The following is a 27,984-nucleotide window of genomic DNA, read 5'->3' as shown; positions in this document are numbered from 1 at the left end:
CTGACCCGGAAGAGGTTGTCTTCAGAGCCCACGTGTTCGAGGAGCATGGCGGAGATGGAGAGTCAGGACGTCGCCGAGCCCATGGCCCCCGGGGAGGCGAGCAAGAGCGGCGCCCGGCCCGCCGACCGTGAGGGCCTGCTGAAGCACAGCCGCGAGTTCCTGGACTTCTTCTGGGACATTGCGAAGCCTCAGCAGGAGACGCGGCTGGAGGCCACGGAGAAGCTGCTGGAGTACCTGCGCGCGAGGCCCCAGGTACGGTGGCGGGGCCCGGGGCAGGGGGCTGCGTGCCTGCGACGGAGAAGCGGCGGCGGCGGCGGGAGCTGGGCCCGGGTGCCCTGGTGAGCGCGCCCCGAGGGGCGGGGGTGGGCCCGCGCGGGACGGCTCCACACTGGAGGATGCGCTTGGGTCCGCAGGGAGCCGAGATGAAGTACGCCCTGAAGCGCCTCATCACTGGGCTCGGGGTCGGGCGAGAGACCGCCCGGCCCTGCTACAGTCTGGCCCTGGCACAGGTGAGGCGGTGGCTCCTGGAAGGGCCCAGCCGTGCTGGTCGGAGGCTGAGGGGTGAGGAGGGCAGTGGTCTGAGCGGAAGCTGGGGGCGGGCCGGGGCGGGGGGTGGGGGGGGACCGGGCTAATGTCCTCACGTGGAGGTGGAAAGTGCCTCAGCAAGGCCCGCGTACAGAGAAGCCCGGTCAAGTGGAGGAGGAGGATGGTAAGTGGGTTGGCCAGCCCCCGCCCCCCCCCCCCCCCCCCCCCCCCCCGTGCGTCTGCTGGGCATAGTCAGCTCTGGGCTGGGTTCTGACCTGGGCAAGGCTCAGGGCTCTTTTCATCTGCTTGTAGGCCACCCCTTGAGGAACGTGGGCAATGAGCGGGTGGGGGGCAGGTGCGAGAGATAAAGTTCCAGTCTTTTAGGAGGGTCGTGGGGGAGCTCAGAGCAGGCTGTGGAGACAGACTGGGAGTCTCAGGCATTCTAGGCGCCAGAGGAGGTACTTCCTGAACCCGGGGTGGTCATGAGGCAGAGAGGCAAGATTCTGGTTCATCTGAGCAGCAGTGCTCCACACGAGCACTCTTGGCGGGGGCGGCAAGCAGTCTCAGAGGCAGCCTTGGGGTGGGGGCAGGGGCCCAGGCCCTCTGGGCAGAAGTTGAAGGGAGTCGGAGAAGGCTGAGGTCTGTTGGGTGGGGCTTGACATCCCCCTGACCCCTGTCGCGACCCCCCTCTCCCGCCAGCTGTTACAGTCTTTTGAAGACATCCCCTTATGCAGCATTTTGCAGCAGATACAAGAGAAGCACGACCTGCAGAAGGTCAAGAAGGTGAGAGTTAGCGGCTTTAGGGGGATCTCGGCCCCTGGGTGGGGACACTGGGCCCTTCTCACTCGCACCTGAAATTCTTTTCCAGGCAACGATGAGACCTGCTCTGTTTGCAAACCTGTTTGGGGTGCTCGCCCTCTTTCAGTCAGGCAGGCTGGTGAAGGTAGGAGATTTGGCGGGGGACTGCACTGGCTGGGGAGTGACGGGGGGTTGGGGCGACAGCGGCACGCCCTCCTCATGCCCTGTCCCCTCTGTGGGCGCCAGGACTCAGAGGCGCTGATGAAGTCAGTGAAGCTGCTGCAGACCCTGGCCCAGCACCACAACCACCTGCAGGAGCAGCCCCAGAAGGCCCTGGTGGACATCCTGTCGGAGGTACGGGCTTCACAGCTGCGGGGCCTAGGGTAGCGCTCCCTGGTACCCGAGCACAGAGAGGAAGCATCAGAACGCCCGCGAACAGCATCGGCCTGCAGAATCGTGAGAGCGTGCAACTTGACGTTGATTGGGACCTGCATTAAAGAGCGAAACGGGAGCGAGCGTAGTTTAGTGACGTGTGTTAGTGAACCTAACGTGTTTAACGTGTTGTTTGAGCACGCCATCAGTGCAGAAGGTTGCAGAGGTATCTTACGTTCTCCATCGAGTTTCCGGAATCCAGCGTGCAGGTTATACTTAATACGCGTCTCGACTTAGGTCAGCCCGTTCTAAGAGCCCGAGGGCTGCCGTGTCGGACGGTGCGGTTCTAGAACAGTCCCCGGCACGTGGCAAGTACATTAAACGTGCTTGCCGTTGTTGTTTTGGATAGAGCTGGCCCCCCAGGTCTCTGCTGCCCTGCCTGGGACATGGAGGCGGGCTAGTCCCTGGAACTCTTTGCTCCCAAGCACAAGACAAAGACTGGCATAGCCCTGGCCCCAGAGCTAGGAGGACCAGGCTTCAAATCTCAGCTGTCTACTCAGGGCACCTTGTATAACAAATGAGCTAATCCAGAAAAAAACAAGGAGCAATTAAGAGGACTCTCAGTTAGCGTCAGCTGGGTAGTTGTTAAAAACCCAGTGTCCTGGGATTGGGGGTTTGAGCTTTTAAACACCTGGTACTGGTGCGTCGTGGTGGGTCGTGGCTGCGCCACCTCAGACTGGCACTGTGTCGGGGCCTCACGGGAGCCTGGCAGGTGGAAGGGGGAGGGCAAAGGATGCTGGGAGGGGGCCCCTCCCCCAATCCGCACCTCCCGTGCCCAGGTCCCAGAGGCCACGCTGCAGGAGATCCTGCCGAAAGTCCTCAGAGCCGACCTGAATTCAGTGCTCGGCTCCCCCGAGCACCTAGAGCTCTTCCTCCTGGCCCGGCAGAAGGTGCCCCGTAAGCTGGAGGAGCTGGTGGGACCAGTCAGCCTGTTCTCGGATGAGAACGTCCCCAGGTACGGGGGCGGGGGGCGCGGGCAGGGCACTGCCCCTGGCCCCGCACAGGTTGGTGGTGTGGATGGGGTGCTCCTGCCGTCTGAGTCCCCTCACCCCGTCCCCAGACTGGTGAGTGTACTGAAGATGGCCGCCGCCTCCGTGAAGAAGGAGCGGAAGCTGCCGGCTGTTGCTCTGGACCTGCTCCGCCTGGCGCTGCAGGAGGGCAAGTTCCCGCGGTTCTGGAAGGACGTGGTGGAGCAGGGGCTGCTGAAGAAGCAGTCCTGGCCAGCCAGGTGCGCGTGGCGCCCGTCCTTGCCCCCTCCCCTGCTTGTTGGTGGGGCGGGCTCGGGGTCCCACGTCCGCCAGGGTGGCTGGACTCTGACAGGCCCCGCCGTGCACCCCGCAGCTACCTGTGTTTCCGCCTGCTGGGCGCAGCCCTGCCCCTGCTGTCCGCAGAGCAGCTGCCCCTGGTGATGCGGGGGGACCTGATCCGGCATTTTGGGGAGCACATGGTCACCGCTAAGGTGGGTATCCCCCCCCCCGGCAGCGCAGCACTGTCAGCAGGGGCGGGGCACCGGGGTTCCTGGTGGGGAAGAGGGGCAGGCCGCCTCTGGGATCAGCCGGCTTCTGGTTTGCTGCAACATCTAGGGGTCTTCCTGCCTCAGTGGTCTCGCTTGGGAACTGGGGTTCTCTTTCCTCTGGGTGATGGGAGCTACCTGAGTTCCCCCAGGCCTCCCCCTCTGAATGGAGTTTGGGCAGGGTCAGTTCGGGCCTCAGGCCCCTCGGCAGAGGCACGTGCAGCCCTCAGCCCCCCACGCCTCCCCCACCCCGGCTGGGGAGAGCCCTTGTCCCCCACTGGTGTGCCCCACACTAGGCCCAAGCAGTGGACGGGAGAAGCAGGTGCCGATTAGGAGTTCGGGGTCAGGAGCCAGGGCTTGTCTGCTGGCCGAGAGCAGAGGAGCCGTGTTCCCCTCGGCCGCTGTGAGGACAGTAGGGGGGAAGCCCATGGAGGTTACCGCGCCAGGTGCCCAGGAGGTGCTGCTGTGATGCAGTCCTCCCCTCCGGACCGCCAGCTTCATGCTTCTATGGGGGCGGGCCCAGCTCCAGAGCGGAGGGCGGCCCACGTCCCAGTGCAGACGGTTGTCGTGAATGTGACGCGAATGTGTTGTGCACCCACGAGGGAAGTGCTCAGTTTTGAGCCCCACGGTGACAGCTAGGAGCTGGAGAGCTGGGTGTGGACCCAGGTCAGGTTGGTGGCCCAGCCTGGACTCTGCTACACCCTCGGTCCAGCCTGGACAACAGCCTGTCCTGGTGCAGTGAGAAGGGGGAAGGAGGGGCCTCCTGGGGCCGGGGCCCTCGGATGGGGCCTGGCTGTGTGCGGGGAGGAGGTGTGCCGGGCCTCAGGCGCGCCTGTTGGACAAGAGCTGTGGGACCCTCCTGGCGGGTGACCCCAGTGTTGGGCCTGACTCTTGCAGCTCCCAAACCAGTTCAAGTTTGCTCCGGAGATGAATGAATACGTGGGTGCCTTCCTGGAAGGCTGCCGTGCTGACCCCGAGCGGCAGTTGGCGGTGGTGGTGGCCTTCACCTCTGTCACCAACCAGGGCCTTCCTGTCCTGCCTACCTTCTGGAGGGCTGTGCGGTTCCTGAGTCCCCCCGCCCTCAAGGGCTACGTGGCCTGGCTACGGACCATGTTTCTCCAGCCCGATCTGGACTCCTTAGTGGACTTTAGCACCAGCAACCAGAAGAAAGCCCAGGATGCTTCGCTGCACGTGTGAGTGGGCCCGCTGAGCCCAGAGCTCGGGCCCGGGGCCTGGGGCCCGGGTGGGGGCGGGGAAGAAAGGGCCGCAGCCAAGCCATGGCTCCCAAGGAAGGCCTCTGTTTCCCCTTGTTTTCCCGTGCCGGCGGGGGGGGGGGGGGGGGGGGGATGTTGGTCTGTCTGCGGGGAGGGGCAGAAGAGGACTGTTGTGCTGTCTCTGAGTGGCTCCCTACCTGGCTCTCCCCCACCAGGCCCGAGCGAGCTGTGTCCCGGCTGCGAAAGTGGCTCATCCTGCGCCTGGTCAGCATCGTGGACACCTTGCACGTGGAGAAGGAGGAGGATGTGATTGAGGAGGTGGCCAGGTGTGAGCAGGCTCTGTCCCCAGCTCCCTGGAGGGGGACCAAGAATATGGTCTTCCTGGAGCCAGAAGGCTCGGGTCAGGTCGTTGGGTGGAGGCCGGCCATTCTCGCCCCTTAGGCAGAGGGGGTTTGGGGAACATCCTTGAGAGGCCCCGTGAGGAGGGGACCCCGGGAGTGTGGAGCCGGGGGGCCACAGGCGTCGGCGATGTCAGGGAAGCCCCCCGCACTGGCCTCGTCTGCCGCCTCACGCAGCCCTTGTTTGCAGAGCCCATGCTGTGACTTGGTGGGACGCAGCCGCGGGTCCGCCTCCGTTCCAAGGGCCAGATCCTGCTTCTGTTCCCAGTTCGGGCCCGGTTATGTTCAGCAGGAGGTCCAGACTTGGGAGACGTTCTCTCTGCCACCAGGCCCTGGGTGGTGCCCTCGTGGGAGGGGGCCGCTGAGACCTGTGCTCCCCCCACCCCCACAGGTTTTGCTTCTTCCACTCGTTCTTCGAAGCGAAGAAGCCCACGTCCCAGATCCCAGAGACGGAGCAGCGGTTCTCCTTTCCTCTGGAGAGTCGGACGCGGGAGGTGGTCGGCAGCGCCTTCTTCAGGTGGGCGGCTGTGGAGAGGGCAGGGCGGGCGGGTGGCCCCGAGAGCCCTCGGCCCGGCTGGTGACCCCGAGAGCCCTCGGCCCGGCTGGTGACCCCGAGAGCCCTCGGCCCGGCTGGTGACCCTGGCCCCTGCACTCCCCCAGCCTGCTGCAGACCCTCAGCACCCAGTGCAGGCAGGCGCCCGAGCAGACCCAGGACAGCCAGCCCTGGACCTACCGCCTGGTCCGGTTTGCAGACTCGCTGCTGAACCACAGCCGGAACGTGGCCGCCCTGACGCCCTTCACGGCGCAGCAGCGCCAGGCCTGGGACCGGTGAGGGGGTGGGGTTTCCCGGGGTGCCGGTGGGATGCCCTGGGGTCCGGAGGGCAGCGGCCTGAGAGCGTGCCCGGCTCCCCCCAGGATGCTGCAGAGTGTGCGGGAACTGGAGGCCACCTCCTCGGGGGCCGGGGCCAAGGCCGCCGCCTTCCAGCACCTGCTTCTCCTGGTGGGCATCTACCTCTTCAAGGTATGGCACTTGGGGTCTGGGGCACCACAGCTTTCCTCCCGACGGGCCTGGGGGCGGGGGGTGGAGGGTGCTCTGGGTGGACCACAGCCCGAGAACAGTCGCTCCGTGCACCTCATGGCCAGTTGTGTCCTGAGCTCTCCGTGCGGCGTCTCTGATCTGTGACCCCCCCCCCCCCCCCCGCCGACTAGTGGGGCAAGTAGCGCTCAGGCCACACACACAGCTGTCGGCGGGGGTTCAGATACCAGGTCTGACCGCACGGCCCCCCCAGGCCCCCCAGCATTACCTTACTGAGCAGAGGTGGTGGGCGTGGAGGGGAAAGTGCCTCCTTCCCAGGAGGGCCCGACTCTGGGCAGGCCTGTCCCCAGGGGCGCTGCTGTCCTCTCTGATGCCCGAGGACAAGGTCCCGCCTGTGCTCCTGCAGCCTCTCCCGCGGGAATCCAGGGCGGCCGGTGGGGTTAGCGTGTGTTCCTGTCGCCGCCCAGCCCGCGGTCGTGTGCCGCGTCGCTGTGTCCCCACGTTGGTTCTCGTACTCCAGACCGAGGTGTCTCTATATCCGGTGTTGTCTCCCTTTCTGTGCCGGCAACTCATGACCCTCCTGCTTCCTCTGGTTTCTCGGAAGCTTTTTCTTCCCAGGCCACGGGGTGGGGTCGGGGTTCCTGCCTCTGGCTGCTGGGCTGTGGTGGTGGTTTCTGCTTCCAGGCTGCAGACGCTCTGAGCGTGGCCCGTAGGCGAGTTGTGTGTGTGCGTGGTGGCCACGGTGCCCCTCAAATGCGTGGCAGCGGGGGCCCCCCCTCCCCCGCTGGTTACGGGACACACTAGACGCCTGCCCAACCCCAGGGCCTCTTAGCTGGACGAGGAGTGAGGTGCATAAAGGGCCGGGTGTTGGGCTCTCGTCTGCCTTTCTGGTACCACAGTCACACTGACCATCTCGGGCCCCCCCAACTCCCTGGGCAGTGGCTGCAGTCTGGGCTTAGCCGGGCAGGTGGGGCTAAACTGGATTTGAATTCGCTCGGATTGATGAATTTGGGTACTTTGTAACAGTGTGGAGGTAGGCGCGGGAGGAAAATCTAGCTTTGGGGATCCAGCTGGGACAGGTTTGTGGTGACCCTGAGCTGGCTGACCTCGTCAGACTCCATGGCTTCACGTGGCTCCCGGGGTCCCGGCGAGGGACTGGCTGAGGCAGGCTGGGGGTCCCATCCGACACCAACTGCTCCCGCTTGACCAGCCCCTCCCCTGGCTCAACAAGGCCTGGAACGGGCCGGTTTCTGATTCCGTCCTCGCCCTACCACAGTCCCCCACGGAGAGCTGCGACCTCTTGGGTGACATCCAGACGTGCATCGAGAAGAGCCTGGGGGAGAAGACCCGCAGGACCCGCTCCAAGGCCACCAGTGGGTCACTGTCCCCGGGGCACGGGACGGGGCATGAACCACGAAGGGGGGTGGGGGGGTGGCGGGGCCGGCCCAGGCTCAGCCTGTCCCGTCTGCAGACCCCCAGGAGCCGCCGTGGGTGGAGGTGCTGGTGGAGATCCTGCTGGCCCTCCTGGCCCAGCCCAGCCACCTGATGCGCCAGGTGGCCCGCAGTGTGTTCGGCCACATCTGTTCCCACCTGACCCCACGTGCCCTGCAGCTAATCTTGGATGTAAGTTGGGGCCTCTGGGCGAATGGGTCCCGGGATGGGGCCTTGTAAGCACCGGGCTGCATCTCGGCTGCCTTTCTGTCCCGTCGGTGTCACTGTAACGTGTTCAGACCGCTACTGCACGAGGCCGTTCCCTGGGGTGCGCCGAGGGCTCCTGGGTGTGGGTGCTGGGCGCGTGGCCTTCTCTCTCGGGCCCCATTTTCCTTCCCGAAATAGGGATCTTTTGGCCCAGACCACACAGGGTGTGGTTGGAGGTCTGGGGAGGGTAAAGGCTCTGCGACGGGGCGGCCGTCTGGGAATCCCTGCAGGTGCTGAACCCCGAGAAGAATGCGGACGAGGACAGCGTGGTGGTCACGGACGGCTCAGAGGAGCAGCTGGAGGGCGCAGAGGTGCGTGCCAGCGTGGGGCCGGGTGGGGCGGGCGGATGTGTAGACGCACGTGGAAGACCGGAGGTACAGCACAGTGGCCCCTGCAGGACAGGAGCTCTGACGGCGAGGACGACAGGGCCTCGGCCGGCGAAGAGGACAGTGGCGAGGACAGCGACGACAGTGAGGAGGAGGACCGCGATGCGGACGTGGACCAGGGCTTCCGGGAGCAGCTGATGGCGGTGCTGCGGGCGGGAAAGGCGCTGGTGAGCGGCGGGGCGGGGGGGGGGGGGCCGCGTCCGTACCCAGAGGCCAGCCGCTCACGGGCGTCGTGTGTCAGGGCGCGGTGGACGGTGAGGACGACGACGACGACGGTGACGAGCTGGGGGACGAGGCTATGATGGCCCTGGACCAGAACCTGGCCAGCCTCTTCGCCGAGCAGAAGCTGCGCATCCAGGCCCGGAAGGACGAGAAGGATAAGCTACGGAAGGAGAAGGTTCTCCGGCGAGACTTCCAGATCCGGGTGAGCCCCAGAGCCCCCGGCGTCGCGTGGCCCGCCCTCCCCGCGACGTCCCCGCGCCCGCTGAGCCCGCCCCGTCCTGGCCGCAGGTCCTGGACCTGATCGAGGTGCTGGTGACCAAGCAGCCAGAGAGCCCGCTGGTGCTGGAGCTGCTCGAGCCCCTGCTGGACGTCATTCGGCGCAGCATGCGCACCAGCAGCACCAAGCAGGAGCAGGATCTCCTGCACAAGACAGCCCGCATCTTCACGTGAGTGCCGGCCCTCCCGCTCGGCTGTCCCGCGTCCCTCCTGGCGCCCGCTCTTTGCCAGAACCGTGGTCCTGGGGACCGCTCCCTGCCCTCGGCGGGGTCCCCACATGGAGGAATCAGACCGATGGTCCAGCAGTGACACCCCAGGGCTGTGGCAGGGGGCGGGTGGGAGACCGGAGCACAGAGTGGTGGGGCCCAGGGGCCCCTCTTGAGGTACCAGGGAACCCTTGCTGGGAAAGGGGTCCTCAGGCCTGGAGGCCCCAGGCAGGGCAGGGAAGGTGGTCTCTCGACAGGAGCTGGTCACACACAGGTCGAGGAAGGCCTGGTGGCCCGGAGCCCATCAGTGTTGGGGGTCCACAGAGCTGTTCTCATCAGCAGGAGCTCCCGGGGGGATAGTTTGCATTTAGGAAGGGACGATGAGTGGGTGGGTCGTCCCGGAGCAGGGGGCCCAGCAAGAGAGACGACACAGGTGGGGGGTGCAGACCTGCCTTCCGGAGCAGAGACGCGGCCTAGCTCAGACGCGAGATGCCGAGCTTAGGTCACAGAGGAATGGGGGAGAGCGGGACAGACAGTGCCCCAGGTGACGCTTCCTGGCTGTCCCTGCCACCTGTCTGGGCAGCGCTGAGCTGGTTGAGTGACCTACTTCTCTTCCCCCGAGGACACCGACCCTCACGTTAGAAAGGGCTCAGGGGCCACTGTCCCACGGGGCATGGGGGCAGACGGGAGACGTGGACTGGGTTTCCCATGGTGCAGCCTTGTCCCTGGGGGCTGGTTTCTCTGGCTCGTGTTCGGCAAATGCAGGTGGCCCTGGGCCGCCCCCTGCAGCTTTGGTCGCGTCCCTGTTCTCGGCAGGGAGGGTGGCGGAGGTGTGGTGACCGGCTCTTCCCCCACGGCTCCACAGACACCACCTGTGCCGCTCCCGGCACTACTGCCACGACGTGGGGCGCCTCGTGGGGACCCTGTACGCCCAGGTGGAGCGGCTGGTGCAGCAGGCCGGCCGCCAGGCCGACGCCGCCGTGTCCCTCTACTATTTCAACGCGGCCCTGTACCTGCTCCGCGTCCTGAAAGGCAACGCTGCCGGCAAGCCTGTGTGCAAGGCCCCCAAGAAGGAGAAGGCCGGCTCCCAGCCCAAGGGCCCCGAGGTGAGTGGGCCCCGCCCCGGAAGTCACGGCCCACGGCGCACCCAGGCAGCCGGCCGGGGCCGCCTGCCTGTTTCACAGATGGGGAGTGGAGGCCACGACTCCCGGGGACCCAGCTCTCGGCCTTCCGAAGGCGGTCCGCGCTCTGCCCCGGACCGGGGACCCTCTGCCCTGCGTCACACGGGCTCTCTCTCGGGTGGCCCAGGCTGCCGGCGGCTTGGATTTGAGCCTCGTGACCCCGATCTACTCCTCGGCGCTGACCTCCTTCCTGACCAGGCGCAACAGTCCGCTCACCGTCACTATGTTCCTCAGTCTCTTTTCCCGGCACCCGGTGAGTATAGGGGCCGGCCCGCCCCCGGGGCCCCTGCTCAGCCCAGGCCCCACCTCACCGGCCTGTCACTTCCTCCATAGGTGCTGTGTAAGAGCCTGCTGCCCGTCGTGATCCAGCACGTGACGGGCCCAGCGCGGCCCCGCCATCAGGTAGGGACTTCCCAGGTCCCGGCCCCAGGCCTGATTTACCCCCCATGACTCACCATTGGCTGGGTGTTTGTGAGGCCCAGGAAACGCCCAGGCTAGGGCAGGCCCACCCCTGCCCCTTTGACCTGGTCAGCCCCTGCCCCGCCGTGTGCACAGGGTCACGGGGAAAGGGGAGGCTTTGCTCCCACCACGGCCACATCCCGTGGCCTGAACCCTCGGGCTCCTCCACATGCACACTCTGACCTTTGCGGCCGAGGCCTCTAGCTGTCCCCGGGCCTGGATGGGTGGGACAGGGGCTTGTGAGCCCGGAGGAAGATGGCCCTGAGCGAGTGAGAGGGCCGGGTGCTGTCCCAGCTGCCCCCTCTGTGCCACGGCGGCCGTCTCTGCTCCTGGTGGGGGCCGGGCCCAGGTGGCTGCTGAGGCCAGGGCTGCAGGGTCAGGCAGGTGGGACCCGCAGCAGTGGCTTCTCAAGCTCGGGGCCTGCACGCTGAAGCCCCCGTGACCGCACCCCCCCTAGGCCCAGGCCTGCCTGCTGCTCCAGAAGGCCCTGCCCACACGGGAGCTGCGGGTGTGCTTTGATGACCCTGAGTGGGAGCAGCTGGTCAGCCAGATCCTGGCGAAGGTCACGGAGGTGAGGGTCATGGTGGGGGCGGGGTTGCCGCCCATATTCCCGTCCAGGGTGATTTTCTGGGGCCCTGAGCCTCGGGGGGAGGGGTCGGGATGCCCTGCCCCAACCCCAAGACCTCCCCTCCCTCGGGGTCCAGGGTCCAGTGGGCAGTCCTGCAGAGCGGCTCAGCTGGCCGTCTCTCCCCCTAGAACCTGCGGACGCTGGGTGAGGCGCAGACCAAGTCGGAGCATCAGAAGGAACTGTCGTCTTTGGGGCTGCTCAACACCCTCTTCAGGACCATTCACCAGGAGGTGGGGGCGGGGAGCATGGGCAGGGTCGGGGTGAGCCGAACTCACGGGAGGATGTGAGGAGGGTCCTGGCCAGCACGTTTCTGGGCCTGGGGAGGGGTGGGCCTGCGAGCGAGGCGCTTATGGGCCGCCAGGAGCTGGGGGTGAGTGGTTCCCCAAGTCCAGCCCTGGGGGGTGGGGGGGAGGGTCCAGGAGTCCTTAGCGAGGATGCTGGTCAGAGCCCGCTGGCAGGGCGTCTCGGGGAGCAGACTCCTGGGCCAAGGCTGCGCAGACCACAGGTGCACCCGGGGGGGCAGTGGGTTACAAAATTAATCCATTCGCTGCGTGGCAGGGAGGGCACAGGGGGGCTCTGGGCAGAGAGAGGCCTGAGGGGGGTCGAGGAAGGGGTGGGGCCTTCTGGCTGCGGGAGGGGGCTCTCCTTCCCTCCCAGGTGACGGAGGCCTGACGCACAGGCAGGAGGGGTGGCAGGACTGGGGACCCAGAGCCAGGCAGAGGCCCTGCCTCCCGTCACCTCTGCGGCCACCCTTTTCCCTGTCCCCGCAGAAGCTGACCGTGGACTTGACCGCCGTCCTGGGCGTGTTGCAGAGCAAGCAGCAGAGTCTGCAGCAGAGGGAGTGTGCGGCCGGGTCCAGCCGCCTCTACGACCTCTACTGGCAGGCCATGAAGGCGCTGGGAGTCCAGTACGTGCCGGGAGGCGGGGGAGGGTCCCTCCTGGGGCGTGTGCCCCAGGGTGGTCCCGGCAGGCCACGAGGGCCCTCACCGTCCAGTGGGGGCCCGCGGGACCCTCGTAGTGTGCGTTATCCCGGGGGGAGCTCTTGGGCAGCTTTTGTCCCTCCGTTCCACAGGGGTGGGTTCCCTTCTCTCATTTTGCTGCCTTGCAGGCGCCCCAAGTCAGCGAAGAAGGAGGCCAAGGAAGTCCCCAGCGTCACGCAGAACCCCGTTAGCACGAAGAGGAAGAAAAAAGGATTCTTGCCAGAAACAAAGAAGCGCAAGAAGCCTAAGTCAGAGGGTCCCGCGCAAGAGGAGGGTGCCAGGCCTGCAGCCGCTGGTGAGCAGCAGCCCCCCAGCACAGGCAAGAAGAGGAGGAACAGGAGGAAGGCCACGGTGCCCGCCCAGGCCCAGGCGAAGCAGAGGCCGGCCCCGGACCCCACCACCGCCGCCGCCATCACGGGCCCCGGCACCCCCGCCAAGACCCCAAAGCTGAAGAAAAAGCGGAAGCTGTCCCAGGTGAACGGGGCCGCTCCCGTGTCCCCCGTGGAGCCTGCTGGCAAGAAGCAGCCTCAGAAGGATCTGCCCGAAAAGGGGGTCTCCGGCAAGTCCCCACAGTCTGCGCTGCCGCGGAAAAAGGCCAGGTTGTCTTTGGCCAGCAGGAGCCCCAGCCTCCTCCAGAGCGGGGCCAAGAGGAAGAAAGCGCAGCTCAGGAAGGCCCGAAAACCCTGAGCGCGGGCCCCGCCCCAGAGACCCCAGTGTTTTCACCGTGATCTTCACAAACGAGCCGGAGGGAGCGCGTGGTGCCCCGTGTCCCCCGCCCCCGGGCTGCTCTGCTGGGGGAGCCAGCGGGCCATGATTTAAATAGGTTTATTCCTTCATTTACAAGAGGAATATATTTGGTTTTTCTCTTAAGACTCTGAGATTCACAATCAGCAGCTCTAAAAAATAAAGGAGGAGTTTGGCTTCCGGAAGGAAGAGGAGGCGAACTTGGACCTGGTTCTTGTACAACAAGAAAACATCGCTGGGGCCCCGGTTGAGGCTGGGGTGGGAGGCGGCCAGGCTGGTCTTTGGGGGTCCCACCCCCTCGCAGGTACCCCAGAGCTGGGTGAGGAGCAGGTGCCTGCTAGCTTGCACACACTGAAGCCACGCCGGCGGAAACTACAGGGCAAAGCGTCGCCTAGGCTGGCTCTTGGGGTCTCCTACCCGCCACCTTGATTCCAGCCAGTGTGCGGGGAGCGTGTGTGGAGCAGGGGCAGGGGTGTGCAAATGCACGTGGCAGGGGGGGCGGTGGGAGTGGAGGTGCCCTGGGCACCGTGGGCACAGGGTGTGCGGTCGGGTCCCCGCCTGGGTGGCCCTCACCTAGGAGACCGCCAGGCCGAGCGCCAGCCCCGGCGGCAGGGACCAGTGTCCTCCGGAGGGTCGTGCCCAGTGCCCAGCAGCACCCCCGAGGTCAGAGCCTGAAGCTCTGCCCCGAGGCCTGGGCCGCCCCTTCTCTGTGCAGTCCAGGGTCTCCAAAGCTGTCCCGTGGGAAAGTCCAGCCGCCCAGGACCATGTAAGGTGGTGACGCCCCAGGCTCTCCCCACACACGCGCTGGGGGCTGCGTCCTCCCTGGGCCCCAGCGGCTGGGAGTCTGTCCGTCCGTGCGACTCCCCCACACGCAGCCTTCCACGTCAGTTGAGGACGCGGACTCTTGGTGCCACGGCCACTCGGCAGGCCCGCACCAGAGAGGGTGGGAGCCCAGCCTCGGGTCACATAGAAAGCTTCGTGTCAGCCCGGCAGGGCCGGGATGCCCTGGGACACCTCCCAGGTAGGGCGACGGCACGGTCTCTTCGCCATCCTGGGGGCACCTAGAGAGAGAAGCCAGGTCACCGGCGGGGCTCCCTGCCGTTTGAAGAAAGAGGCCTTTCTCAGGGCTCTGGGGGCAGCAGGGGACATGGGGGTGGTGACCCTGGATCCTGCACTGCTGGGAAGCGTGGCCCCTGGAGGCCAAGCCCAGGGTGAGGTCAAATTCGGAGTCGCCCGGCGCTGGGAGGGTAGAGCAGGGGCTTTCTACCAGTCCTGGCCTGGACCCCCGCCCCCCCGGACCCACCGGTCAATTCGGGCAACAGTTCTAGAGAAGCGGGCCAAGCCCAGGGTCAGTGGAACGTGCCCAGCGAAGGAGGTGCCTTTGGAGAAGCTGTTCCTGCTTCCAGAACATTCCCCAGGGCCCTGCAAGGTGCTCCCTGACCCCGCCCCACCCCCCAGGGGCCCCTCCACCCGGCTGCACTCACGGCCTCAGACTTTGACGGGTGCGGGTGGCATCACCAGCTGGTTCACCCTGGGGGAGAGACGGGCGGGGGTCAAGGTGGCGGATCAGCTGCGGCCGGGCCCGGGCACTGCTCTGGCGCATCGCATCTCGGGGGCCGGCTGGCCGGACGTGCCGGGCAGGGACCTCGTCAGCCCCAGGGGAAGGTGGGAGAGCCCAGGGGTGGGGAGAGAAGAGGCAGGAGTGAAGAGGAAAAGAGAGAGAAGTCAGAAAACTGGAGGTGGACCTGCGGGCACCCCCCCCCCCCCCACTCCCCCCGGCAGCCCACCCGGCCCACTCACTGCTGCTCGGCCTTGGCGCGGTCGCCCAGGAAGAAGAGGGCCGTGGCCAGGAAGAACATGCCGCCCAGGACCACCACGAAGGGGCAGAGCATGAGGGCGTAGCCCAGGCTCAGGAACTCCCAGAGCGGGGAGTCCTTGGTGCTCTGGCGGATCAGGTCGGAGATCTGTGAGGGCGGGGACGCGTCAGGGGGCGCCTCCCGAAGCCGCCCCCACCCGGCCTCGCCCCTACTCACAAAGCCGATGAGGTAGGGGCTCCCGGCGTCCCCCAGCAGGTGCGACGTGAAGCTCTGCAGGGCCACAGCCGTGGCCCGTCTCGTGGGGATGACCACATACTGTGCGAGAGGCAGCAGGTCAGAGGCCACGTCCCCGGGGCCACCGCATCCCCCTGACCCCGCCCCACGCCGGAGGACAGGCCGCTCGAGGTTCTGCACGGGGCTTGTGCTGGGTGCCGTGGTCCTGGGAAACTGAGGCCCAGGGCACACAGGTGACACACGGACCGCGGCAGCGCCGGGACCAGAACCCTGGCCTTGGCTTCACGTGCCCGTGAGCTGAAGGCCACACGGGTTTCTCCCCAGGAAGACCCAGCAAGGCCCAGGCTGGCAGGGGAGGGGGTGAACCTGGTCTGCCTGGACCGGCCTCCACTCCCACCCACTGGTGCCCCCAGCTCCCCAGGCCAGAGCCCAGCTCCAACTATGCAGGGCCCCCCTGTCCCCGCAGCGGCCACGCCCTCGGGGACCCTTGTAACAGGGCTGGGGGAAGGGCAGCTGCATCCGATGGGATCGCGTGGCCCCGTTTCCAGCACTGATTAGTCATGTGGCTGTGACACTTAATAAAATGGGACGTGATTTCCCTGGGACCCAAACCCTGCCTGCAGCTGGGGCCGCCCCTGGGGGGCGGAGGCAAGCAGAGGGGTCCTGCCCAGCACCAACGGCTTCACCTCCCCCCTGCCACCTGCCTGGCTCCACGCTGGGCCACGGGGCTGAGTCAGACCCCCCCTCCCCCGCGCCCCGTGTCCCCCGGCCCACCGATGCAGGTGGAACAGGGCAGGCTTCCTGGAGACCTGGCAGGGCCCCCGGCACCAGGCAGACTCTGATCTCTCCGGCTGCCCCATATAGTGGCCCCAACCCCCCACGTGACCCCCAGGAGGTCTGCCCTGGCGGCTCCTGGACTCTCCCCACTGTAGACCCCGCGTGCCCTTCTCCCAGCCCTCCTGGCCCTGGCTGGGAGGATCCCTGGGAACAGGAGCGGCGGTCACCCTACCCCCAAACCGCCACCCCTCAGAGACAGCAAGTTAGCGGGGCCGCACCCCCTCCCGGTTTCTCCAGGGACACAGCCCCCGCCACTGCTCAGACGGCTCTTTGTGCCCGGCTGGCTGGTCTGGAACCCATTGTTGGCCCTGTGAAGACGGCCTCTGTCCACCCGGCCCAGCCGCCGGCCCTCGGGCAGGCGCGCCTGGGACCCGAGCTGGGCTGGGAGGGCAGGGCCTGTGGAGCTCAGGCCGGGGGAGGGGGCTAGCCTGGCACTGCCGGCCTCCCGGCCACGCCGAGCCTACACACGTCCCCCTCCCCGCCGGTCCCACGCCCGTCCCTCCCGTCCCTCCCGCTGGCCCAGCCCCCGGTTTCAGCCCCGAAGCCGGATCCCTTCCCTGCCTCCAGGCCCACCTTCCCCGCCGGCCTGGCTTCCTGCCCACCCCCCCCCCACCACCAGCCCCTCTGGCCTCCCGTCCCTTCACCGCCCTCTCCAGCTGCCCCCGGAGACAAGAGGCCCGGGTTGTCACGAGGGAACTCTGCCTGCCTCACCATGAGGATGTCCGCGGTGATGGCCCAGTTAGAGAACAGCAGCGTCTCCCCAACAAAGATGCAGACCTGCCCAGGAGAGACCGGGCAGCCGTCAGGACCCCACCCCCAGCAGCCCCACGCTGTCCCCAGACCTGCCCAGGAGAGACCGGGCAGCCGTCAGGGCCCCCCACCCCCAGCAGCCTCACGCTGCTCCCTGCACCCTGACAGCAGGGCGCCCCCCCCCAAGCCCCCACACCCCCCTGGGGGCCCCCCCCCCCGCATCTCTCAGCAGGAGAAATTCCTCAGGCTCAGAGCAGTTGACAGGGTCCAGGAGGACTCCAAGGCGTGCCGGTGGCCCGGACAGGCCCTGGAGGGAGCAGGGCAGGCAGCGGACTTGAGCCCGCCCCCCCACCCCCCGAGGGGAGGGGGCCTGCTCGCCCCACCACCTGCGCACCCCCGTCACACTCACGTAGGCACCCACGATGCTGCTCTTGGCAGCCACGAAGATGAGGCAGACGAAGATGGCAGAGCCCAGCATGCCCACGGCACACACCAGGGGGTCGGCCCGCTGGGTCCGCAGGCGGCACCATCGCGTGGCTCCCGCCCCCGTGACGACACCCAGGAAGCCAGTGAAGCAGGTGATGGCCCCGAAGATGAGGCTGTGGGGACAGAGGGCAGGAGCCGTGGGTTGGCCGGGGGGGCAAGGCTGGGGTGGGGAGGAGGGGGCGGTGCCGGGCACGGCTACCCCCGGCCCCCCCCCCCCCCCCCCCCCCCGCCCGGCCCTACCTGTCCTTGGCCCCGCACGGCGGGCTGCTGCACGTGTCTGCCGTCTTCTGCACGACCTGAGCTCGGTGCAAGTACAGCGGGATCCACATGCCCAGGGCCCCTGTGGCGAAGGACACGGCCGACGTGGCCAGGGAGGAGAAGACGTAGCTGCGGCTGGGGAGAGGCCAGGACGTCACGCTGAGCCGGGCCCCCCACCCCCACCCCCAGCAGCCCTCCCCGCTTCCCCTCAGGCTCAGGCTGCAGGGATAAGCATCAGGGGCCCCAGTGAGCACCGTGAGCAGCAGGGAGCAGGGGGGCCGTGCTGCAGGGAGGGGCCCCGCCCCTCCCCCCCCCCCCCGCCAGAGCCCCCCCACCGGCAGCGCTCACTTGCGGATCAGGGCCTTCATGTCTCGGAGCCACGAGGTCCGCACCTTGAGCTGCCCCCCAAGCTGGTCAGCGTGGCCTCTCTTGGTGGCCGGGACCAGGATCAGGATGAGTGTTCCTGTGATCATGCCCACGATGGGGGACACCTGGTAGGGCAGGAGTAGGTCAGGCAGGTGGGGCCCCAGGGCCCAGGGGGCTGTCACTGTTTCGCCAGGAGCAAGCCCCCAGGAGGGCCGGGGTGGGAGGAGGCGGAAGGAGAGCGAACTGACCACCGGGCAGACAAACACGTGGAAAGACAGCCTGACAGACTCTGGAATCGAGGCTGGGGCCTGGGGGCCGGGACTCTGGCTGCCATGAAGCCCCAGCTAAGGGATCGGGTGGGTCTGCCCCGTGCGGAACAGAGCCGCCACGGCCCCGGGCCCTTCCGGGTGGAGGAGGACACCCTGGCGGCCCGCATTCCAAGACACCAGCCCCTCCGGCAGCTGGAGCCCAGGGAGGCCCGTCCCCACCCCCGCGAGCCCAGGGCGGAGGGAGTTCCTCTCCATGCGCCCCGTCAAGAAATTCCACGGAGGCTGCTTCCTTCCTGCTTTTGAGGAAAAAACACTTTGTCTTAAGCTTCCGTTGCTCTGCGAGACTGGGGATCTCTGTTTCCTCCGATTGCACTGTCCTGGGGCCTTGGCAGACTTGCCTGAATCCTCCCTCGGGACAGGAAGGGGCTCCAGACCCCCGGGGGGCCCCACACAGAGGTCTCCTCTCAGCCCTGCCCTCCCACAGCGCCAGGCTCGAGCAGGATGCGCCTTCGCGGACCTGGAACTTCCTGACACGTGGGAGAGTCCCTTGTCCCGTCCTGGGGCCCTGAGGCCGCAGGGCCACTGGGTCTGGCCCCCCAGCTCCCCGTGCGCACGGATCCACGGACCCCAGGCTGGGGTGTCCTTACCCGCAAGGCCCAGCGCCAGTCTCCAGCCGCCTGCTTCACGCTGGAGCCCGTGATGTAGCCCAGGCCGCTGCAGACGAGACAGCGCGGGGGACGGTGTGCTCACCAGCCCGGGGGGCAGCCGGCCGCCCACCCCACCCCACCTGCTGGCCGCCACCGCGCGTCCGGGTCGCAGAGCGCCAACTTCGGGGACGGGGGTACGGGGACGCGCGCGGGGACCCTCACCTGCCCAGCGGGATGGCAAAGTAGAAGACGGAGAGCATGAGCGTGCGCGTGTTCTTGGTGAAGAGGTCGCCGATGATGGTGGGCGCGATGGTGGAGTAGCTGGCCTCGCCGATGCCCACCAGCCCCCGCGACAGGACCAGCAGCCAGAAGTGCTACAGCCAGAAGAATGGAGGCCGCTGGCTCCTCGGCCCGACCCTCCCGGGTCCCCACGCTGGCCCGGGAGCCGGCCCACGGGATGGAGCCCAACGCCGTCTCAGCGGCGAGGACACCCAGGCCCCTAGGCCCCTCCACACAAGCCCGGCACGGGGTTGGCACCGGTCTTCTGCAGGTTGACGGCTGTAAGTGCGGCCCACGCGGACACCTCCTCCGGGGGCCCTGGCCCCACCTTAGGAGCTTCAAGTCACCCCACTCACGTCCCACCCCGGGCAGGGCAGCTGGGCTGGCCCTGGCAGCACTGAGGACCCTGCGTGCACGAGGAGTGGGCAGTGCCCCCCCTACCCCCGCCACACATCAAAGCGGGAAGCCCAGTTGAGCCAGGAAGGGTGGGGCCGTGCCAGCTGCCAGGGTCCTCCCCCTTTGATGTGGACCCGGGCCCTCCGGCCCCCCAGCTGCCCAGGGCCTGAGAACCCAGCCTGGCCATCTTTCCCCGGCCCCACCCTGACCACCCATCTGGCCGGCCAACGCCGCCCACAGGCTACCCTGCTCAGTCTCCCGCTTCCCTCCCTCCATCTGCCCGTCTCCATCCGGGCCGGCCCTCTGCATTGTCGACTGCCCGTCCAGCCCCGCGCCTCTCCTCCGCCTCTGTGTCCCCCGCCTGCTCGCCTCGGTCCCTCTCTCTGGGGGTCACCTGCCCGCGTTGCTGTTGGGTCGTCCTGTATCGGTTTCCATTAGCCTTTTACACATCACGTGTACCGATCCTTTGTTTAATGTGATGCCTCCAGCCACAGATGGCCTCTGGACTGCACAGCTCGCTCAGGCCCCATCCCCAAATGACAAAAATACCCTCTAACACGCTGTTTGCGAGACGCTGGAGGCGAGATTTCCTCCTCGGCAGGAGAGCAGGTGGATAGGACGTCCTGTGGGTCCCCGGGCCTCCCCAGGAACCCCCTCCTTGTGCGTGTGTCTGTGTCATGCTTCCTCCCTCCCTGTTCCCGCACACGCACGTGCCCCCGCATGCTTTCCAAACAGGGACGTAAAGGGGACGGTTCCGTGCCTCCTGCCCCGCACCTCGCCTCTGCCCTCAGTCACGCGTTGTGGAAGCCGGCCCATCGACGCCGGCTAATAAAGACCCGTTCACGCTTCTCCTGCCACGAAGACACCCCGTCTTTCTGGGCGTGCACCACACGGTCCCGCTGTCCTCCGAGACCGTCACAAACGCCCGTGTGCGCGTGTGCCGCTCCGCGTGCACGAGCCGGGGTTTCTCTCCCGGGTACACACCTCGAAGTCAGAGGCCGGGCCGCGGGCCGCGCTCCCGTGGCACTCTGCAGGATCCTGCCGCTCTGCTCTCCGCAGAGGCCCCGCCAATTTGCACCGCCAGCAGCAGCTTCAGTAACACTTGGTGTCCTCACCTCCCTAATTATTGCCCATCTGATGGGTGTGAAGTGTTATCTCGTTGTCGTTTCAATTTGCATTTCCCTGCTGACTTGAGACCAACACCGGGCACCGGCTCCTCCTGGGACGGCCGGTCCTCGTCCTCCGCCCACTTTCCCACGGGCTCGTCCGGCTTTTTCTGGCCGATTTCTAGCTCCCGGTTTTTAGACTTTGCTTTTTCCCTTATTTTCGCCTGTCTGGAACTTATTTTGAAGCAGGGTTTAGCTTTCATCCAGGTGCACGGTCAATCCTCCACAAGCCCCCCGAGGCACACCTGTCACCCCCACGGAAGGGACCGTTTCACCGTCGGCCTGCTGCTTTGGTTAAGCGGCCACCCCGTGATGACCAACGGGGCAGGCCACCTCCAAGGCCACTTTTCACAATGTTCCTGGACGTTTTCTCTGCCAAATGAACTTCAGGATCCCACTGCCGAGGCTCGCCAACACCCCTCCCCCCCTCCCCGCCCCGCGGGGCCCGGACCGGGGCGGCCGTGAGTCTACAGACTAACTGGGGCGATCCCTCTCTCCGCCTCCGCCGGCCCACCCTCCCTCCCACACCCGGGCACCGGCGTCGCGGTCCCCAGAAGCTTCTGGTCCAGGCCCCATTTTCGACCGTGGCCGACAGACTCTACTGACACTCTGGCCCGACCCTCCTCTGTGAAGCCACGTTGTACCCGCAAACCTGCCTGTTCCTTCCGCCCCTGCCTCCGGCCTCTTCTGGGCCAGCGTCAACCTCCGGAGGAAGCCCAGACCCTGAAGTGCTCCGCCACCTGGCTCCTGCCTTCCTTTCCAGCCAAAACACTCTCCTCCGTTGTGGACCCACCAACACGCCCACCGTTAGTGCCTCTGTGGGCTTGCTCCCCCTGCCATCCTGTCCACCAAAGGCCTCATCACCCTATTCCACCTGCCTAGCTCAAATGCCACCTCCTCCAGGAAGTTCTCCCTGGCCCCATGGATTTCAAGAGACTGCTCTCTCTTGGGTCAGGGCTCTCGGCACCTTGCACATCTTAAAGGCTGTGAACGTGGGGCGCCTGTCACATCTTCCCACACCCAGCCCGGGAGCCCCCAAGGACGGGGAGAGGGTCTGCTCCTTTATGCCGGAGGCCAAAAGCTCCTTGAAGACAGATCTTGGTCTTTGCTCCTTCTTCCTCTATTTCCCTCTACGGCAGCCACCATGTGATTGTCCTTCCTCCGCTCGAACACTCCTGCCGATGGGAGACTCACTACCTATCAAAGCAACATATCTCCCTTGTGGATCAGAAGAACAGAAGTGACAGTTGGTTGAATGCCGCCACGGTCCGCCGTCTGGGCACTCATCGGCTCGGCGATTTCCCACAATAAACCTTCCGGCGGGGAAACACTAGTCCCATTTTACAGATGAAGGAACCGAGGCTCAGGGAGATCTCTCCAGATCACAAGGCTGAACAGACAACAGAGTTGGGACATTCGCACCCGGACTGTGGGAGCTGAGTAAGAAACACCTTCCTCATGTTGAAATGATGTTTGCCGCCCTAGGACTCTGACCCAAGGAGTCAGCTGGTTGTTGGGCAAAGAGCAAACCGAGCGGGGCGCCCGGCCGGCTCAGTCAGTACGCGTGTGACTCTTGACCTTGGGGACACGAGTTCAAGCCCCATTTTGGGCGTAGAGTTTACTTAAAAAAAAAAAAGTAAAAGGGCGCTGGGTGGCTCACGGTCAGCTGAGTGCCCGACTCCTGACCTTGGCTCAGGTCGTGATCCCAAGGTCACAGAATCAAGCCCCGTATCGGGCTCTGCGCTGAGCTCGGAGCCTGCTTGGGATTCTCTCTCTCTCTGCCCCTCTTTCTCTCTTTGCCCCTCCCCCATTCACACTCAAGCTCTCTTAAAAACAACGAAAAGGAGGAAACCGTGCAAGGCACAGAGAGGGGCCGTGACTCACCTGGGGTCACACGGCAAGGTGCTGGCAGAGCTGGGACTAGAATAAAGGGCCCTGCCTCCTGGACCAGACTGGTTCTGCCATTCCTTGCATCGTCCCCAAGTCAAGGCAGGTTGGAAAGAGGGTGCCACGCGGGGCTCGGCTAGGCTCGCAGCGGGGAGGCCCTTTCCGTAGCCAGGCCAGCTTACAAAAGCAGCCACGACGCCCCCCCCCCCCCAACCCCTGCTCTGGGAAGACAGCGCCTGAGGCTCCAGCAGAGAGGCGGGAACGAAGCCGGGCGAGGGGGGGTGGGGGGCGGGGGCAGAGGAGCCGACGCACCTGCCGGGGGATGAAGGAGCTGGAGAAGGTGACCGCCGACCAGAAGAAGACGCCACAGCTGAGGATCACTTTCCTGTTGAAGCGGTCACCCAGATAGCCGAAGATGGGGGCGGCCACCATGAAACTGCAGATGAACACTGCGGGGAGAGGAGGCCGTGACACGGGGCCAGAGGCGACCCCACGACCCGCCCGCCTCCCCGCGGGCCCAGCTTGTCCAGCAGGTGACCCTCGGGGGACTTGAGCGAAAGAGGACAGATTCACTGAGCGGTTGACGTGGCAGGAGCCACGTCAGGAGCTCACCACCTGGGGCCTTGTGGGTCCGTGCAAGGCCACCTCCTCGCAAAAGAGGGGAGGCAAGACTCGCCCGAGGCCCCACCGGCGGCAAAAGCCCCGCGGGGACCTGATCCCCTGTGTGTCCGACCCCGGAGCCAGTGTCCTCATACCTCGTCACGCTGCTGTCCTTCTTATACTTGGGAGAGAGGTTCAGAGAGGGGAAGGGACCCACCCAAGGTCACACAGCAAACCGGGACGGAACAGGGCCCGGAACCCCAGTCTTCCACCTGCCAGGTCATGCAGTCACACTCACTCCTCACTCCCCACAGGCTGGAGAGGCTTTACTGGCGTCTGGAAACACTGTCGTTCATTCGCTCACTCTTTCACTCATTCAACAAAACAGGCAAAAATTCCTGCCTTCCTGGGCAGGAGAAAGAAACCATAAAATGAAAAATAGAGTACATCAGATGGTGGCAAATGCTAAGGAGGGGAAAAGGGCAGAGACGGGAGACAGGAAACGTGTGTGACACAGAGAAAGAAGGGCCAGAGAGGTGACATTTCAGTGAAGACCTGGAGGAGGTAAGGAAAAAAAATCATGCAAACACTGGGGCAAGTGCAAAGGCCCTGAGGCAGGAGTATGCTTAGCACATGTGAAGAATAGCATAGAGGCCAGAATGGCTGGAGCAGAAGGAAGGAGGGAGGAAGGCCGGACGAGCCAGGGCCTGTGGCCCACCGTGGGCACTGTGGCTTCTACGGCTGAGAGAGGGCACAGAGCAGGGAGTGATCTGACCTGGTTTTGTTCTAGAACGAGACAGAAGACTCCATGGGGAGCGATGGGAGGGGCCTTGGGGCCCCAGGTGGGACCTAGAGGCCCAGCAAGGCAGGGCAGGCCCTAGGGGTCAGGGAACAAGGAGCTCCCCCAGGCCTCCCCCCTGCAAGGCGGTCCCACAGCTGACGGACAGATGGCCAGACAAAGGCCGAGGGTGGGCAGACGAGGTGGCCGGTTGGCCGGGCTCTGACCGCCAGGCTGAGTGTGCACACGGGCTGGGCTTCTCCCTCAGACAGAGGCGGGGAGGGGAGGGGAGGAAGGATGCACTCAGTGAAGGAGGGGAGAGGGCCGGGCCGGAGGAGAGTGACTGTCTCCCTCTTGTCCCAGTGAGGACGGGGTGTGGCCGCAGGGGAAACTGGGGCTTGGGCAGCATCAGCACAGAGGGGCGCGACCTGGGCCCAAAGTGAGCTCTGATCCTTCCCAGCTGGGTGACGTTGAGCAGGTCGCCACCTCTCTGTTCTCAGTTCACTGGTGTCCTGATAAACGTCCAACGACGGACTCCAGTAAAGGGGGGATGGGGGCGGGGGGAGGGATGTGGTGTTTGCCAACTGTTGCCGACTGTCAAGGGGTGAACACGCCCACCGTGGCTGCCCGTGGCTGCGGTGTGATGTCACCGACTGGAGTCACAGGAGGTGGGTCTCGGGAGCGCCGCCGCGAAGGCAGATCGATTGCGTAAATGGCCTCAGGGACACAGATAATGGTAGAATGCAGGGACCTGACTAGGGAAGGATGCGTTCTGAGTATTTACTACCTTTGTTTTTAACACAAGATGCTTAACCACAAGTGTACATAATTCAGTTGTCGCTAAGGGTCGCGTTCAGCTACCGGCTCGCATGATGCCTGAGAATTAACACACAGCCTCTCGCGGGCTGGTCGAGGCCGCCGCCCCGCCAGCTTCCTCATCTGCCAAATGAAGATAAAAATAGCAAGGCCCCGGGTGCCCAGCGCGGCATGAGATAAAGCGCCAGGTGCTCTGCCACGCCCCGCCCGGAGCAAGGCCTCGGTCAACACCGGGTCCTTGTTTAGATTCATCCACATAGAAATTACTTCCTCATATCTAGAAAAAGAACTTTTCCTGCTGGGCCTGCCTCACAGGACCTGCCTGAGATCAGACCAGGATGCGGGCAGAAAAGCAACGTTGATCCTTTAGGACTTACGCACATTAGGGGGAGGAGGGAGGACGGTTCCCTCTGGGCCTGTCTGCGCCAAGCGGGGAGAGGGCACAAGGAACCGGAGGAAGAGTGACCCCTGTCCGGCCGGGGGGCAGAGCCTATCCGTGGGCTGCCCAGCTCGAAGGGGCTAGGATGCCAGGAAAGCCACTGAGAGGGCCAACTCCTGCCAGGATGGCGAAGAGAGGCTTCACGGAGGCGGCGATGTCAGAGCTGGGCATTGAAGGGTGCACGGGAGTTTGCTAGCGATGATGATGCTTAAAACCAAGAATACATACTAAAATATAAATCACAAATCTTATAAGCAATACCGTGCAACGGTTAGGGAGGCACGATGCTCACGGCTAACGAGAACCTTGGTTGTCGCTCACGGAACACTTGTAGACAGGCCTGAGCGCGCCCTGGACGTAAGCACAGGCTTCTCACTTGCCCCTCACGACTACCTTCATCCCACAGAAAGGTGCCAGAGGCCGAAAGGAGTTTGTCCAATGCCAGGGTCTAAGCCACACTAGGACACGGCATGTCTGTCCTCCTGCAGGGGTGGACGGGGCCCGGGGGGAGAGCCAGGCCGCCGTCCCCACCACCCGGCCTGCAGCAGAGCAGGAGGGCAGCCCCGACTTCGTGACCCTGGCTCCCCGCCAGCCATCTGAGTGGACCGAGTCACAGGGGACTCCGGTGGGAGCAGGTCCCCACCCTCACCGCTGGGTCCCAAGCACCCACCCGTCCCCACCATGTCGTCCCATGTTGGAGCTGGGTCACCAACAGCTGGAAGAACCTGCCCAAAACTACACAGTGACCCTCCTGCCCCCAGACGCCCTGCACCCTCAGCACTGTCCCCTTGGGGACAAGGGCGTCCAGGGTCACGAGGGAGAGCAGCCCTCCCCTCTGCTACGGACAGACAGGTAAGAGGACGTTCCCAGGCCCTCAGGTGCATCACAGGCCAGCAGAGGGGCCTCAATGCAATCAGGGCAGGGACAAGAGGAAAAATGCTCCTGGCAGAAGAAACAGCAGCGGCAAAGGCCTGGAACCTTGTCCTGGCCGGGCTAGAAACTTCCACTCCCCCCCACCCCAGCCCTATAGTCTTTGCTGGAAAAGAGCTTTCTGGGCGGCCTGGCTGCCCCACCCAGACCTCGGTGGGGGTGGCCTTCCCAGCAGCTCCCGCACAAGGACATCCTGCAGTCAGGGCATGGGGAAGCCCTGTCTTGGCTCACGTGTGCTGAGCCTACAGGATGGGGACAATGGGGCTGTGGGGGGGGGGGGGGGGGTTGGTGAGCCAGCCCACAGGATGGGGACAATGGGGCCGCGGGCAAGGGGGGGGGAGGGGGGCAGCGTGGGAGGAGCCACCTTGCAGAACGACTTCATGTGGTGTCCCCGCCCCACAGGGATGCCCAGGGGCCTTCTCCTCTGGGGCCCTCAGAGGGTCCAGCCCCCAGAAGTCCAGAACCACCCCACTGAGGACCCTGTGACCCTCTGATCCCACCCGGGAGCTGCTCCCAGGGTGCATGTGGCCATGTCCGATCCCAGAAGCTGGTCCTGGCTCAGGGGCAGGTGAGGCCTGAGCTGGGGGAGCCCTGGATGCCCCGTCGGTGGCCTCAGAGCTCACGTCCAGCCCCCACCTCAGCCTGGGCTGAACCAGGGCTATTTTTACAGAGTCCAGATCCGGCCAACCTGTCATTCGGGGAGATATGCCATCCTGCACCTCCCGTGGGCGGGGAGGGTGTCGGGCCGGCTCTGCCCACAGGGTGTGGACGGGACGCCCAGGCAGCCAGGCCACGGGGAGGCCCCATCGCTGCCTGTAGGGCCACCAAGCTCGGACTTCCTGTAGGAAGAAGGGGGCCGCTCCTCCCTCCCACCGCTGAGGATACAAGCCCTGGGACGGCCCCTCGGGCCTCAGGGAGACCGGTCCTAGGCCCCCCCCAGACAGGCTGGGGGAACCGCCATGGGGGCTGCCTGACTACGAAGCAGGCCACTGCAGAAGTGGGGAGGAGAGCAAGGCCAGCAGGACACTCTACCCGAAGCAGGGCCGCCGTCTGGTTTCGGTCTGAGCTGGCTCTTCCTCTGTCCTGGCACGTCCTGGCACGTCCTCGTGACCCCACCAACCCCAGCCCTGAGCTGCCTTCCAGCGCCCTCCCCCACCACCCGCCCCAGAGAGAGCATCCCCATGCAGACGTCTAACGGGGCCATGCCTGCCCCAAAGCCTCCTCTGGCTCCCTACTGCCCTAAGACCAAAGCCAGAGGCCCTTCACGATGTGCCCCTGTCCCCCGCCCAGCCTCCTTCCTTCTGGGGGGAGGGGGGCAAACACGAGTCCCCAGAGCCTCCAATCTGCTCCCCTTCCGCAGACCCAGCTTCTGATCCACTTACTCTCTCTTCGACTGGGTCTACACTGCTGACGTCCAGGGCTCACGGTTTTCACTTCCAGAATTGTGAATTCAGCTTTTCAGTCCCTGTTCTTTTCCAATAAGGTGCTATCCCTGTCTTACAAATTCTACTCTTTCTTTGGAACCGTGGAAATGAAGCACATAGGACGTTAAAGTCTGTTAAGGCAAACCTACAGCCTGAAATTCCTCGGGAATCGGGTCGCCTGCTTTCTGGGATCCGTTGCCCCCTCCCACAAAGGCTTCCTCCTCGTGGGCTCTGCTCACGCTCAGTCTGCCTTCAGTGGGCACTGTCATCTGTGCCCCACACGGGCCCTGGGGCACAAAGGCTCCCGTCAGGAGCCGCATCTGCAGAAGGGGCCGCAAAGCCCGGGCCGCACGGAGCAGGCTCTCGGCACACAGCCAGAGCCGGGACGGAGATCTCACAGGCAGAAAAACTGCCCACGGGCCTGCAGGCACAGCCAGAAGTCAGGGGGCTTGCCCTGGGCTCGGGGTGGAAATCGCGTCACCCCCACGATGCTGGACCCCAAGCCTGCTCGGGGCCGACCCTGCAAGAAACCCCCGGAGCCCGGACGCTGGGCCGGAGTGGGCGGTCGATCCCTGGATGAATCTGGCTGACAGCTTCCTGCAGCCTCGTCGCGCTAGTCTCTTTACTCTTTATGTATATTTAAAATGTTTCATCATAAAAATGTTTACACTAAAAATACCGTAACAAGCTTCTGTGACAGATACTGGTCCCCAGGCGCCCTGCACCACTTGGCTTTAATACCAGCTTCCTCTCCTGCTCCCTGGTTTAATTCCCTGCTGCTGGCACCTGGGAATCCCCCTGCCAGTCTTAGCTTTCAAGCTCAGCTATGTAATTTAAGTGTTTTCTTGGCATATTTTACGCAGCGTGGAGTGGGGGGGAGGGTTTCTCACATCTGCTCAATCTGACACA

General features: G+C 65.4%; 2 protein-coding genes across 7 annotated transcripts in view; one reads left to right on the top strand and one right to left on the bottom strand.

Annotated features, from left to right (window-relative positions):
* The first annotated feature begins 13 nt into the window (after positions 1-13).
* On the top strand, positions 14-12,896 carry MYBBP1A (MYB binding protein 1a). Its single transcript, XM_086685627.1, has 26 exons — positions 14-252; positions 414-509; positions 1,225-1,308; positions 1,394-1,468; positions 1,570-1,677; positions 2,535-2,710; positions 2,816-2,983; positions 3,097-3,214; positions 4,166-4,461; positions 4,698-4,808; positions 5,272-5,397; positions 5,541-5,708; positions 5,796-5,901; positions 7,193-7,289; positions 7,388-7,539; positions 7,845-7,925; positions 8,012-8,167; positions 8,242-8,424; positions 8,511-8,668; positions 9,570-9,813; positions 10,007-10,138; positions 10,219-10,287; positions 10,802-10,915; positions 11,101-11,202; positions 11,743-11,879; positions 12,081-12,896. Exons 1-26 carry the CDS (start codon positions 46-48, stop codon positions 12,637-12,639), a joined length of 4,023 nt encoding a protein of 1,340 aa, XP_086541753.1. The 5' UTR covers positions 14-45; the 3' UTR covers positions 12,640-12,896.
* A 721-nt stretch (positions 12,897-13,617) lies between these two features.
* SPNS2 (SPNS lysolipid transporter 2, sphingosine-1-phosphate) overlaps positions 13,618-27,984 on the bottom strand; it is a 28,690-nt gene continuing 14,323 nt past the window's right edge. For 3 of the 6 annotated variants that reach the window (XR_015243776.1, XR_015243779.1, XR_015243778.1), the window contains 11 exons: positions 22,401-22,537; positions 18,583-18,734; positions 18,361-18,427; positions 17,427-17,569; positions 17,061-17,213; positions 16,744-16,933; positions 16,296-16,361; positions 14,730-14,828; positions 14,497-14,660; positions 14,181-14,341; positions 13,656-13,757 (listed from right to left, as the gene is read on the bottom strand). Coding sequence is in view for 2 of the 6 variants with exons in the window: in XM_086685629.1 (XP_086541755.1) it covers positions 14,185-14,227; positions 14,497-14,660; positions 14,730-14,828; positions 16,296-16,361; positions 16,744-16,933; positions 17,061-17,213; positions 17,427-17,569; positions 18,361-18,427; positions 18,583-18,734; positions 22,401-22,537 (1,214 nt within the window). In the remaining 4 variants the exon portion in view is untranslated. Of the gene's footprint in view, positions 13,758-14,180; positions 14,342-14,496; positions 14,661-14,729; positions 14,829-16,295; positions 16,362-16,743; positions 16,934-17,060; positions 17,214-17,426; positions 17,570-18,360; positions 18,428-18,582; positions 18,735-22,400; positions 22,538-27,984 lie in introns of all 6 variants that reach the window. The other 3 variants (XM_086685629.1, XM_086685628.1, XR_015243777.1) reach the window with 2 other exon arrangements.

This window comes from Puma concolor, chromosome E1 (genome assembly GCF_028749965.1).
Source record: "Puma concolor isolate L17-30 chromosome E1, mPumCon1.1.hap2, whole genome shotgun sequence".
NCBI lineage: Eukaryota > Metazoa > Chordata > Mammalia > Carnivora > Felidae > Puma > Puma concolor.
This window is presented reverse-complemented; position numbering and strand designations above follow the sequence as displayed.